Genomic DNA, 13,862 nt, shown 5'->3' with positions numbered 1-13,862 from the left:
ACAGATGCTTCTTCTTATTATTTATTGCTGCTGCTGCTGCTGCTGCTGCTGCTGCTGCTACTACTACTATTACTACCACTACACAGCAGCCTGGTAGGAGGAAGTTGAGAAAGGGTGGCCTGAAAGATGCAGACGCTGAGGGACAGGCCAGCAGACAGCAATAAATCAACCTGAGCAAGACAGTGACACTTCCAGGTCTGGACCCTGAGCAAGGTTGTCACAAGGATGCCGGGGAAATCCTGAGTGTAAACCAGCCAGAATTGGTGAGCCCTGACTAGGTGAGCGAGTGTGGCCGACTAAGGAGAAAATGAGGGCAGTGAGAGTTGAGCTGAAGCTAGATTGAGGTAAGAAAATACATGCTGTGTTATACTGTACACCTGCCAAAGAGGGGTAACAAATTTGACTCTCAGATTTCTGATGGCAAAAACAAATGAGGAAACATGATCACTTACTTTTGTTCCACTATTCATCAGGTTAAAAAAAATGACAATATGACAATAACAATGATAATGATCATAATGATAATGATCAAAATGACAATAGCAAGTATGCCTCCTGCTCCTCTTACGCTTACTGCCACTTCCACCATTCATAAACACTGTGCTCACCCTTCAGAAGCACTATTCTTTACTCTTAACAACAAACCTAGGAGGCAAATTCATTATTCCTATTTTACGGATATGGAAGTTGAGTATTAGAATGTTAAACAACTTGAGTAAGTCACATGGCTATTAAGTCAGGGAGGCAGGATGGACCGAGGAGGTTTGCTTCCAGGACCCACATGCACACACCACTGCGCCTACTGTCCCCAGGAATAAGACCACACACACTGAATGCGCACAGCTTCTCTGAAAGTGCATGCCGCAGAGCAGGGCTACTCCAATTATGGTCTGCAGACCAATGTCAACAGCCAACTGTGGCGAGATGAGTACAGAAATTGAGAATAAGCATTTAGACACGTTATTATATAAATGTAATGTGGCATCCCAGCCCACGATCATGTTACCAGTAATCACCTGTGTTATATTTTACAACAGATGGGGGTGTGGGTTACTTGCTCTTCCCCCAGATAGCTTGAGAAGCACTACTGCAGAGTGTAGTAAAAAAAATGATTTCACCATCCTTCTGTCTGTAAAGTAATTATGTAACCCTCTGATGATCCAGTGTCTCTGATGTCAGCCAAGGTGGGGGTACGTTCTGACCTGGGCACTGGGATGCAGACCCAAGCGCTTTAAGTCATCTCACTTGTGGTAGCACTAACTAAAGAGTCTGATTAGGATGTCTGATGAGTACTTGACCACCTCACTTTGGTTTAGAAGGTCCAATGGCAAAATTGACACTCTGTTCCAAGAAATCCCCTCTGGATTTAGATAGTGTCTCCTCCCTATTCTCCTGACACTCATACTTCCACTGTAATATTTCTCCCACTAGGTTTTACTGATCTCTTCATGAGTATGTCCCTCTTGTCCAGCCATGAATCCGTAGAGCACAGAGATCTAGCCTCATTCATTTTTATATCCCCAGCACTGAACAGGCGTCTAGTTGATGCTCAGTTGTGTTTGTTGAATTAATTGATTGATTCATGGCTTCTCCCTTAGGTCCTCCTCCCTCAGGACATTGCAAATGTGAAAATTCTTGGGTAATTTTAGGTTTGCAATCAAATGACCTCAGCTGATCCTGCAAAGGTTCCCTGCTGAAAGATTTAAGGGAAATATTGCATGCAACTTATGCAAGACTCAGATGTAGGCAAAAGAGAATCTTACTTATCTCATTTCACAACAGACTTCTGAAACTAAGACTGCCAATTATGCTCCCAACAGGAAGCCTGCCAGGCAGTATCCGAACACTTGCACTGCTCTGCATGGCATTGAAGGAATCAAGAGCTGTACAGTACTTTCTTTTCACGATTACCTCCTCTCCAGATCAGCACATAGTCCGCTGGAGTGTATGTGCCATTTTTCTACCATATGTGGAGATCAAAGGAAGATGATTTAAGGTATTGATTTTTACAACGTGCACAAGTTACTATTAAATAGGCCTTTACTAGCTAGCTGTAGTTTTACTTCTTAATTTGTATATGCTCCCCTCTCCTCTACCTCTTTCAATGTGAACAGATTTTGCAGGGTTTTTGTTGTTGTTGTCGTTGTTGTTCATTATGAAACAAGAGCCTCTTTGTCTAGACTCCAATGTGCACCCAGAGTCCAGGTCAACACTCCTGTCTTCTAAGCCACTAACTCAATTTGGCCCAGTCCTTGTATTCCGACCATATAACTTGCTTTTCCCTGAAACAGATTTTCCTTTTCCTAGCATGCAGTGTAGGACAAAGATCTAAAGAAGATACGTGGTTATCCTTTGCCTATTCCTGTTGTACACTCTTTGAGTCAAATTTCACTATAACCTTTTAGATCTTTACAAATTGGAACTTTCCGAGTCTCCTCTGTGGTCCACAGCTCACTCCTCTGCCAGGTCTTCTCGTCTTCTCAACATAAATGTGTGTCATTAACATTCATGTATCTAAAACTCAGTTCTATTTCCATGAAACTGGCCCCCAAGTTGGAATGGGGTTACTCCCAAAGCAGATGCGATTTTGACTATACATTTACACACATATACACTTTGATTTAAAATTCAAGATTAAGTTGGGGAACTGCTAAGGTCAGGAATGACCAGCCCATGCATACTCAAAGAAGCAATGGTTAAGGATCTCCTTCACCCAATGAGTAATACCTTGAGAATACCTTAGAATAACAGCAAGGTGTAATGCATCTTAAGGTACTACCTATAAATCTGAAAGCAGTTTTAAGAGAAATGGGCTGAATTTAAGTAGATTTGCTTTTCTAAGAATGAAAATCTGACAATAACTTAAAATTATAATAACTAATACTACATCCCAGAACTCCTAAAATACTGAGAGGCATATATGGCAGGCATTATTATCTTCATATTATACATGGGAAAACACGTAGAAATGTAAAGACTTTTCAAGTTCACACACAGAAAGCTTTAAGATAAAGCTTTTAGGAGATCCAAGTTTTGCACCATCCAAATTAGCATTCTCTTCACATACAGAATATGGATGAGCATCAAATTAACACCTCTAAAGCTGAAAGGCACATTTGCATAGCATCTCAATAGCCAGTAACAACAAACCAATCAGAGACCTCAATTACTGTGAAGGCTTCACAAATCTAAGTGTGGAGGCCATTTTCAAACTCACCTTTTAAAGATTTCAAGTGTTGAACGGCCATTCTTAAAACCGTAAGTTTGTCCCGTTTTCGGGCCATGGGCTTGCACTGAGGGATCATTGCTGACAGCTCTTCAATCAGGTTATTCATTTTCTCTCTCCTCCGTTTTTCAGTTTGGCTATGAGCTTCTCTACAAAGGAAAAAGAACCTCCTTTGTATTTCACATTCAGCAGCTCCACAGTAACCCAAACTAGCTGAAGCACGCATGGAGCGCAGCAAACACAGGCCGCTTGTTCTTCTTCCCACCTTTGGCCCTGCAGTTGCTAGTCAGGGAAGAGAAAGGAGCTGCTGGGAACAGAAATGGCACTTGTAAACTTCACAGCGCTTTTACCCCCACTCACTATTGTTGCTCCTTCCTTCCCTACCTTGTTTCCTGAAACTTTCAAGAACTAAGACATCTGTCTAAGAGCCATGGTGGGTGGTTTTTTTGTACTTCCCTTCAGTCTTAGAAGAAGAGATGGGTAGCCTTCTAGTCAAAGCCAACTCCTCTCTGGTATTTGCTTAAACAGTTCTTAGCATCTTAATCTCATTCTCTTTCACAGCTCCTTCCCATGGGTCTATAAACGTGTTAGTCTCTTCCCTCTGAAAAAATAAAGAAAAAAATCCTTTCCCTAATTCTAGGATTTTCTTTTTTCCTTTGCTACTGTCTTCCCTTCTCAGCTAGCTTCCTGAGACAGGGCAGTCTCCACTCTATTTTTCATTCCCCAGGCCCTTTCCATCTATCGGGTTCAATCTTCCGCAATCCCCTCTCCACTAAAACTATTCCAGCAAGGGTCATCGTTATCTTATGCAGTCCCTTGCTGATCGCTGCCTTGAATTGGACACTGGTGACATTCCTCCTACTTTGCCTGGCTTCTGTGACCTCTCCTTTTCCTCCATTCTCCCTGCTCAGCTCAGTCCCCTTCATCTCTTTACTTGGCTCTTCCTCTATCCTTAAATACCAGTGATGCCCCAAGATGCCTTACTTGGCACCACTCTTTCCTCACCCTAGAGCTTCACCCTAAGAGATATCATTCCCTCATAAGACTTTACAACTACTCATAAGCTACTTACTACTAAATCCCTATACATTACCCAGTTCCTGACTTTTGGAACTGGAATTATGTACCTAACTGATTCCCAAATACTCAATACCCTAAAACTCAAGAAATCCCAAACTGAGTGCTTGTCTGCAATTTACCCCATTAAATTCTCCTTTCTCCACTAGCCCTGATTTACTCTTCCTTCTATAGGGTTTATTTTGGTGACACCACTAGACTCATTCTAGACCATTCCTCTTCTTCACCCTGAAGTGCCAAATAATCACAAACTCCTATAGAGTCCAGTCCTTAAAATATTTCTTAAATATGCTTTCTCTCCACCCACTCTGTCACTGCCTTAATTCAGGCCTTTATGATAGGTAGCTCATTGCACTACCCCCAAAAGCCCTTTAAACTGATGTTCCTTCTTCTAATGTCTTCCCCTTCTAGTCCATCGTGCCCAATACTTTTAGAATTATCATTCTAAAACCAAATCATCTAATACCACTGCAAAGAACTGCCAACATGCATTTCTACTGCCTAAGAGGAATGACCAAACTCCCTAACGACATCCAAAGTTTCTCCAGGACCTGCTTCATCTCCAGTTTCACCTCTCCATGTCTTTTCCCTACAGCTCCAAATGTTATCCAGCAGCAATGCCAAGGGACTTCCTAGTCCTCAAATATGCCATGTTGTCTGATGTCTTCTCTATGTGCTGCTCTTTATTAGGCTTAGAAAGTCTTTCCCTTCTACGTTTGTGGAAAATCCTACTCCTTCTTCAAAACCCAGCTCAGTTACTCTCCTGAGAAGCTTTCTTTGACAACTTCATGATCAATCACTTCCCACTCTTGGCTACCTCAGTACCTTTTATGCAACTACCATATTTCACCAAATCCAAGATACATTATTATTTAATGCATCACAGGGAGATGCCAAATAATAGGAAGATGTCATTGATAAGACATTTTCTCCAATGATAACATGTAGGGGGAAAATGTGCATCTTAAATTTCTAGAATTAGGCTATTTCACTCTTCACACTTCACTGTAAACATTTGTCTGTTGTCTCCTACAACACTCAGATCATGGCAACTCTATACTCTCTCTATAAAAAGAATTTAGGGGGAAAAATCTGATGGGAAAGAGGATAAGTGGGAGATTGCCTTGATCTGTTTTTATAGCAACTTTAAATGAGATTAAAGAAAATGTAATTTTTCCACGTAGAAGTGGGGAAAGAGCACTGATGGGGCTGATAGAGTGCATACTCCCCCACCCCACCCCATTCACCCCTGGGCCATGCCACTCCTGGAACAAAATGTGTACTTTTAGGTAAACTGGACAGAATTCAAATTATATGTGTATTTATATCAACTTTCGTTATTTATTCACACCTTGTTCTATTCGTGACCAATTTTTAGATTAAATTTTATTATTAAAAAGTCACAATTATCCTCTTGCTAGAATGATCGCCTCTTCTTTCCACCAGTATTACCCATTAAAATAGACAGTAGCAATGGACGGAAATGCCGGATTCCAGGAAAGTACCCCAAAAGAAGGCATGCTCTCTCTCAGAACTAGGGCTTGGAGGAAGGTGAGAGCAAGGCCACCGCAGAGAACAATAAAGGATGATGGCGGGAGCCAGGAATCTCAGAGGAAGGAGAAATAGCCAGTTTTCGACTCAGGTACTGTACGCGAAGGAGGTACACCTGAAAAAATTTCTGGAGGATTTTATTAAGAAAAGGCATATTTATCCAGAGGCTAGTTCTCTGATTAATATCATTTATCAGGACCCTGGCTCTTAATTCTATATATGTTACTGCCACTTTGAACCATGTCAGTGCTCTGTAGAGTCATACCAATAAAACAGAATAAATGGAGAAAAAGCAAAGCTAAAATCTGGCTATGTTGGCAGATGTAGGAAAACAATTTGTTGATATTGAAACAATTGACAAAGAATTTATTATGACAGATTCCTAATAATCAGATGTTTCTCATAAATAATTCTGATTTGTTTATAGCACCAGCTTTTCTCTAGTGCTTAAAGAAAATAAGTTTTTAATAAACAGCTATTTAAGAAAAATGTAAAGATACGTAAGCCAAATGTTATTCAAGAAGATAGAAGAGAAAGGTAACAGGTAGGTACTTGATAATCACTACTTCTCATAGCATCACATATGAGAAAAACCGAATATTCATAAACCTATTCTATCATGACATCACTTTTTGCTTTGGCTAAAGATGTGCGTGTGTGACCTTTTCCACCCACCAGGTACCATCTCAACAGTTCAAAGTACCTGAAGGACTTCATTTTTACTTGTGGTTCACCATCTTCCATTCTACAAAAAAGCAGGATAAAATATCAAACTACATGAAACAGCTTTTCTATAATTCTTGAGAGAGAAATAAATGTGAGATTACATCCAATCAACCTAATTCTTTTTAAGTCTTTAGTTATAAATGCTACTCTGAGCTCCTAATGACCTGAAATGATTTTTACTGTCTAAATGAACTGTTCTTTGACTAAAGCTGACAGGACCAGCATCTCCATCGGGCTAACTATGTTAACTGCCAATGATCAATAATTGATGCTCTATTTAAAAATTAGCCCAGGACAATATTGATGAAGAATATCATTTTCACAAAAATAACTTGAAAGTGATTCTTTTTAAAACAATTTATGGCTTAACCAAAATTTTTATAGTAGCTGTATTAAAATAGCCTGAAAATACATTAAGAATCTTAAACTTTTATACAAAAAGAATTTATTTTGCCTAAAAATTCATCTGGATAAGAAATATTGAAAACTGTGCTCGCTTTGGCAGCACATATACTAAAATTGGAACGATACAGAAAAGATTAGCATGGCCCCTGCGCAAGAATGACACGCAAATTCGTGAAGCGTTCCATATTTAAAATAAATAAATAAATAAATATTGAAAACTGGAAACTCTGATCAATTGCCAATAATATTATCACATTAGTATATTCCCTAGCAGAATATACTAAATGTGTATGTATGTATGTATAAATATTTGTATATAAATACATATACATAAATGTATGCATATATTCATTTAGAAATGTAGTCACCAGACCACTACTAATGTGAAATATACTGATGATGACAGAATACTTTCCATATTAAAAAATTATGCAGGTTTAGTTTTTAAACAATATGTATTTTAAAAAATATATTTCCAAATGTATGATTTCTTGAAGAAGCATTTGAAAAAGTTGAAGAAAAACACCCATAATCTCACCTGGAAATAAAAAGTTAATATTTTAATGGGTCTCCCTCCAATCTCTTTCCTAAACATGTATTTAGATACACACAAAAAAAACTATTTTGGGAGCGGCCAGATGGTTCAGTTGGTTAGAGCGCGAGCTCTGAACAACAGGGTTGCCAGTTCGATTCCCATGTGGGCCAGTGAGCTGCGCCCTCCACAACTAGATTGAAGACAACGAGCAGCTGCTGAGCTTCCGGAGGCCCAGCAGGATGGCTCTTAATAACAAGGTTGCTGGTTCAATTCCCACATGGGATGGTGGGCTGCGCCCCTGCAACTAAAGATTGAGAAAAACGGCAACTGGACTTGGAGCTGAGCTGCACCCTCCACAACCAGACTGAAGGACAACTACTTGGAGCTGATGGGTCCTGGAGAAAGACATTGTTCGCCAATAATCCCCAATAAAACTTATTAAAAGAAACAGCTTTAAATATTTAAGTTAGCCACAGGGTGTGTATATATGTGTATTTATGTAGAAGTTTCTGTGTGTTTACATATAAATATATAAAACAAAATTCAGATCTTATAAAAACAAAATTCAGATCTTACTGTATAAATGTTCATATCTTGTCATATTCATTTAACACTATCACATGAATAACTTCAAATATTCTTGGAGAACGTGATTTTGATTTGAAAGATTGCATAGTAGGCCATTGGGCAGCTAATTTAATCAATCATTTTCTATTGGATTTTTTAATATTCCAATATTTCCATATTATAAATGATATAGCTAATACTATTGTGATGCATACATCTTTGATTCTCCTAAGATAAACTCCTAGAAGTACAATTTATGGATAACTACTTTAAAGTTTCTGATTAATCTTGCCAAATTTCCTTCTTGAAAGACTCAACAATCCCAGGGGCACAAAGATGGTTCAACATACTCAAATCCACCAATATGATACACCACAAAAACAAAATAAAGGACAAAAATCATATGATTATATCACTAGACACAGAAAAAGCATTTGACAAGACACAGTATCCATTTATGGTTAAAATACTTAATAAAATAGGTATAGAAAGAAAATACTTTAACATAATAAAGGCCCTGTATGATAAACCCTCAACTAATATTATAATTAATGATGAAAAACTGAAGCCGTTTGCTCAGAAACATGACAGGGCTGTCCCCTATCACCTCTTCTTTTCAGCATAGTATTGGAAATCCTAGCCAGAGCAATTAGGCAAGAGAAAGACACAAAAGGCATCCAAACTGGGAATGAAGAAATTAAACTGTCATTTTTTGCAGATGACATGATGCTATGTATAGACAACCCTAAAGACTCCATCAAAAAGCTATTAGAAACAATAAACGAATACAGTAAAGTTGCCCGCTACAAAATCAACGTACAAAAGTCCATTGCATTTCTATATACTAACAATGAAATCTCAGGAAAAAAATAAAAAAACAACAATTCCTTTTGCAATTGCAACACAAAGAATAAGATACCTAGGAATAAAGTTAACCAAGGAGGTGAAAGACCTACACACTGAAAACTATAAGACATTTTTAAAAGAAATTGAAGAAGACACAAAGAAATGGAAAGACATTCCATGTTCATGGATTGGAAGAATCAACATAGTTAAAATAGCCATATTATCCAAAGCAATATACAGATTTAATGCAATCCCTATCAAAATCCCAATGGCATTTTTTAAAGAAATAGGACAAAAAGTCATCAGATTTGTATGGAACCACAAAAGACCCCAAATAGCCAAAGCAATCCTAAGAAAAAAGAATAACGCTGGAGGTATTACACTCCCTGACTTCAGCTTGTACTACAGGGCAACAATAATGAAAACAGTATGATATTGGCAGAAAAACAGACACACAGACCAATGGAATAGATCTGAGAACCCAGAAATAAACTCACATAAATATCGAAAAACAACTTTTGACAAAGAAGCCAAAAGCATACAATGGAGAAAAGACAGCCTCTTCGATAAATGGTGCTGGCAGAATTGGATAGCCACATGAAAAAGAGTGAAACCAGACTGCTATCTGTCACCATGTACCAAAATTAATTCAAAATGGATCAAAGACCTAAACATAAGACCTGAAACAATAAACTGCATAGAAGAAAACATAGGTACTAAACTTATAGATCTTGGGTTCAAACAGCATTTTATGAATTTGACTCCAAAGGCAAGGGAAGTAAAAGCTAAAATAAATCAATGGGACTATATCAAACTAAAAAGCTTCTGCACAGCAAAAGAAACCATTGACAAAACAAGAGGCAACCAATCGAATGGGAGAAAATTTTTGCAAACAACACCTCTGATAAGGGGCTAATATCCAAAATATATATAAGAAACTCACAACTCAACAACAAAAAACCAAACAATCCAATTAAAAAATGGGCAGAGGACCTGAAGAGACATTTCTCCAAGGAGGACATACAAATGGCCAATAGACATATGAAAAAATGCTCAACATCACTAATCATCAGAGAAATGCAAATAAAAACCACAATGAGATATCACCTCACCCCAATTAGAACGGCTGTCATCAACAAGATAAATAGTAACAAGTGTTGGAGAGGCCGTGCAGAAAAAGGAACCCTCATACACTGTTGGTGGGAATGCAGATTGGTGCAGCCGTTATGGAAGGCAGTGTTCAGGTTCCTCAAAAATTAAGAATAGAATTACCAAATGACCCAGCAATCCCTCTCCTGGGTATCTATCCAAAAAATCTGAAAACATTTATCCATAAAGACATATGTGCTCCAATGTTCATTGCAATTTTATTTACGGTGACCAAGACATGGAAACAATCAAAGTGTCCTTCAATAGATGATTATATAAAAAAAGTTGTGATATATATACACAATGGAATACTATTCTGCCATAAGATGAAATAGGACCATTTGCGACAACATGGATGGATCTTTAGATTATAATGCTAAGCAAAATAAGTCAGACAGAAAAATTAGAGAACCATAGGATTTCACTGAAACTGAAAACAATAAAAGAACAAGACAAAGAAATGAAGAAACAAAAACTCATAGACACAGGCAATAGTTTAGTGGTTGCCAGAGGGTAAGGGGGGTGGGGGGTGGGAGATGAGGGTAAAGGGGATCAAATATATGGTGATGGAAGGAGAACTGACTCTGGGTGATGAACACACAATGGGATTTATAGATGATGTATTACAGAATTGTACACCTGAAATCTATGTAACTTTACTAACAATTGTCACCCCAATAAACTTAAAAAAAAAAAAAAGACTGAACAATGATCATCTTGTATACCAATGTGCCTCAGCATTATTCATAATAGCCAAAAGGTGAGAGCAACCCAAATGCCCATCAATAGATAAATGGATAAAAAAAATGTGGTATATAAATACGATGGAATATTATATTCAGCCACAAAGAATGAAATTCTGATACATGCTACAATACAGGTGAAATTTGGAAAATATTATGCTAAGTGAAATAAGTCAGACACAAAATGACAAGTATTGTACAATTCCACTTATAGTTTACCAGGGGCTGGGGGAAAGGGGAGAATTCCTGTTTAATGGGTATAGAGTTTCTGACTGAGGCGATGAAAGAGTTTTAGAAATAGGCAATGGTGAGAGTTACACAACATGGAGTGCACCTAATGCCACTGAACTGAACACTTAAAAATGGTTAAAATGCCAAATTTTATAATATATATATATATATATATATATATATATATATATATATATATATATATTTGACAAAAAACGTTTTTAAAAAAGTACAAAGGCAAGCAATTTTTAAAAATGTAATCTGATTAAGTTCTTTTCATGCTTAAAATCCTTCCGTGTTCCTCATCGCATTCAAGACAATTTTCAGATTCTTTTTTATTGGGGAATATTGGGGGACAATGTGTTTCTCCAGGACCCATCAGCTCCAAGTCATTGTCCTTCAGTCTAGTTGTGAAGGGCACAGCTCAGCTCCAAGTCCAGTCGCCGTTTTCAATCTTAGTTGTAGGGGGCGCAGCCCACCATCCCATGCGGGAATTGACTGGCAACCTTGTTGTTGAGAGCTCGTGCTTGAACCAACTGAGCCATCTGGCTGCCCCAGATTCTTTAGTTTAGCAGACCATCATGCCCTAGTTCACGTTTATCCCTCAGGTCTCCTAGCTCACCCACCTCTACGTGCACTCTCTGCTCTAATGTGACCACCACTTGTTTCCATATCAGCAGTGTAATATTTCATACCTTGTGCTTCTGTACAGCTATTCCTTTTACCTAAAATGTCTTCTCTACTCCTGTTCTGAATGTCTCATTTCCATTATTCATTTAAAACTTAGCTTAAGTCAACATCTCCAGGAAGCTGTCCTGTACTCCTGATCCCAATATTATTTACATCCCCCAATGTTTTTATGGTATAAAACCTAGGATCTCTATTATAGCAGTTATCACGATGTGTAATAATTATTTGTATCTTTCCCATTTGTACAAGTTTCTTGTGTCTTATCTGTATCTCTCCCTCCTAGTCTACTGGGTGTCACAGATGGTACTCAATAAATGTGTAATGACTACATTACAGGGAGTCTTCATCAATAACCCTTTTAAAGAACCAGCCCTCCATTTAAAATCAACAGTGCTGAAGAAAGGGCGAATATGATCATACATTATTCTTCGTTTATAAATATCCAACACTCTGAGGCTCCATCAATGAAATCACTCCATATTTATTGACTGGTTTTCCTGCCGAGTCTCTGGGAAGGATGCTATATAATCAGTACTTTGTAAAATCCATGAAGTACTTTGACATCCATCATTTCATCAGAATGGAAAACAGTAAGATGAGAGGATTGGGGCAAGATAGAAAGGCTCTGGGACAGACAATGAGCAAATCAGTAGGGAGTGTACCCTTTCTTCTGCCACAATATGCCCTCTTCAAGTAGGAATTATGTTAAATGACAGTACAGGACTTACCTGCTGCCACTAGAGGCTGATATTTCTATCCTTGTTGAAAGGAGACAGGTAAAGGGATTCTGAGAAAGCTATTCCACCACTTTTTGTCATTATTTCTGAACTGGAAAGGAGGAGGCCTTGGGGTCACCCCTACCCAGACATGCTGGGAAATGGACAGCATAACTGTCCTCAAGTGCTGGAAGTAACCCCGACCCTGTCCAGTTACGGAAGGAGGGTGTAATTAAGAAATTACCACACTAACAATCAGGCAGACTAACCAGTTGTGTAATGTTTGATATTACACAAGCCGCTTGATATTTGAGTCCTAGCTTCTTCATTTTCTAAAATGTGGGCAATTGGCTAAATAATCTTTCGGGTTGCGTTCTGCCAAAAAAATCATTATCTGTCAGTCCTTTCTTTGCATGGTTATATTTGTCCTACCACTGACCCCATTGATTCCCCAAACCACTGTTAGGTCTCAGCTGTGCCTCCTACATTGCATAAAATTATGTTACCTCTAGTACTCACTGCTCTCACTTCAACAGCCATAATTTTATTTAGATACTAAGAAAAGACAATGGCGCTTATGAGTCTAAAGAATAAGGAAGAAAATAAAAAGGACTAACAGTTACTTCTAGCTTGAGGTAAGTGCGTACTACCAACTGATAATTTAGGATTAAAACATCAAACAGTACTGGATAGGCTGTCACTTGGCCATTTGCAGTTATTTATGATTATTTGCATTAATGGAGACTAAGAGAATACAGACTACCAAAAACAGTAGATAATCTTCAAGTCACTTATGTGTGGCTTGGGAAGCGCATTGGTACTTACATTTAAATAACACTAATTCCGCTATCTTGCAAATTGAAGCTAAATTATAAAGAGTATTGGGAAGAACTGAGTTAAAAAGAGTGAGGATGTTTCATTATGTCCTCATCTTGTCCCCCTACTCAGAGTTGTTCCCTTCAATAGTGATGGAGAACTAGCATCAACTTGCACATTTATATAAAGTACCAGCCTAAAATGAATTGCTCTAGATTGTTATACTGATTTTGTCCCATTATTTTCACCATATGAACATTAGTTTTGGGGAAATCATTAAAGAATATTTGGGGCTACAAACTGCATTAATTAGGCAACATAAATAAACAAGGAGATAGTAAGTATTCTCAGCATTGACTTTATTATCTACTTGGCTTAATAAATGTGGAAAGCAATAAATATGGTTACACGGCCACAGATAACCAAGGGTTGGTTATTAAATAAATGATGAGTAAGGCAAAAAAGCAAAGTGGTAATTATTATTTTAAGCCAAACTTCCAGGAAGATGTTCTCCACATGCTTTAGTATCTTAATTAGGAAGACAAATCTCTTGCTGTGACCATACACTAAGCAAATCAACCTTA

The 13,862-nt window shown here is 38.0% G+C and overlaps 1 protein-coding gene and 1 non-coding gene across 3 annotated transcripts in view; one reads left to right on the top strand and one right to left on the bottom strand.

Moving 5' to 3' along the window:
* BMAL2 (basic helix-loop-helix ARNT like 2) overlaps positions 1 to 13,862 on the bottom strand; it is a 66,312-nt gene that overhangs the window by 29,059 nt on the left and 23,391 nt on the right. The window contains exons 3-4 of one of the 2 annotated variants that reach the window (XM_019737416.3): positions 6,558 to 6,599; positions 3,218 to 3,375 (exon numbers count right to left, since the gene is read on the bottom strand). In XM_019737416.3, the coding sequence (XP_019592975.2) occupies positions 3,218 to 3,375; positions 6,558 to 6,599 (200 nt within the window). The remainder of the gene's footprint in view (positions 1 to 3,217; positions 3,376 to 6,557; positions 6,600 to 13,862) is intronic. The other variant, XM_019737418.3, reaches the window with a different exon arrangement.
* LOC141570339 (U6 spliceosomal RNA) lies at positions 7,070 to 7,176 on the top strand. Its single transcript, XR_012494332.1, has one exon. It is a non-coding gene; the product is annotated as a U6 spliceosomal RNA (small nuclear RNA).

This window comes from Rhinolophus sinicus, chromosome 1 (assembly GCF_057876585.1).
Source record: "Rhinolophus sinicus isolate RSI-liver-muscle chromosome 1, RSI-T2T, whole genome shotgun sequence".
NCBI classification, from domain to species: Eukaryota; Metazoa; Chordata; class Mammalia; order Chiroptera; family Rhinolophidae; genus Rhinolophus; species Rhinolophus sinicus.
Note: the sequence above shows the minus strand (reverse complement) of the source record. Positions and strands in the feature narration are given on the sequence as shown.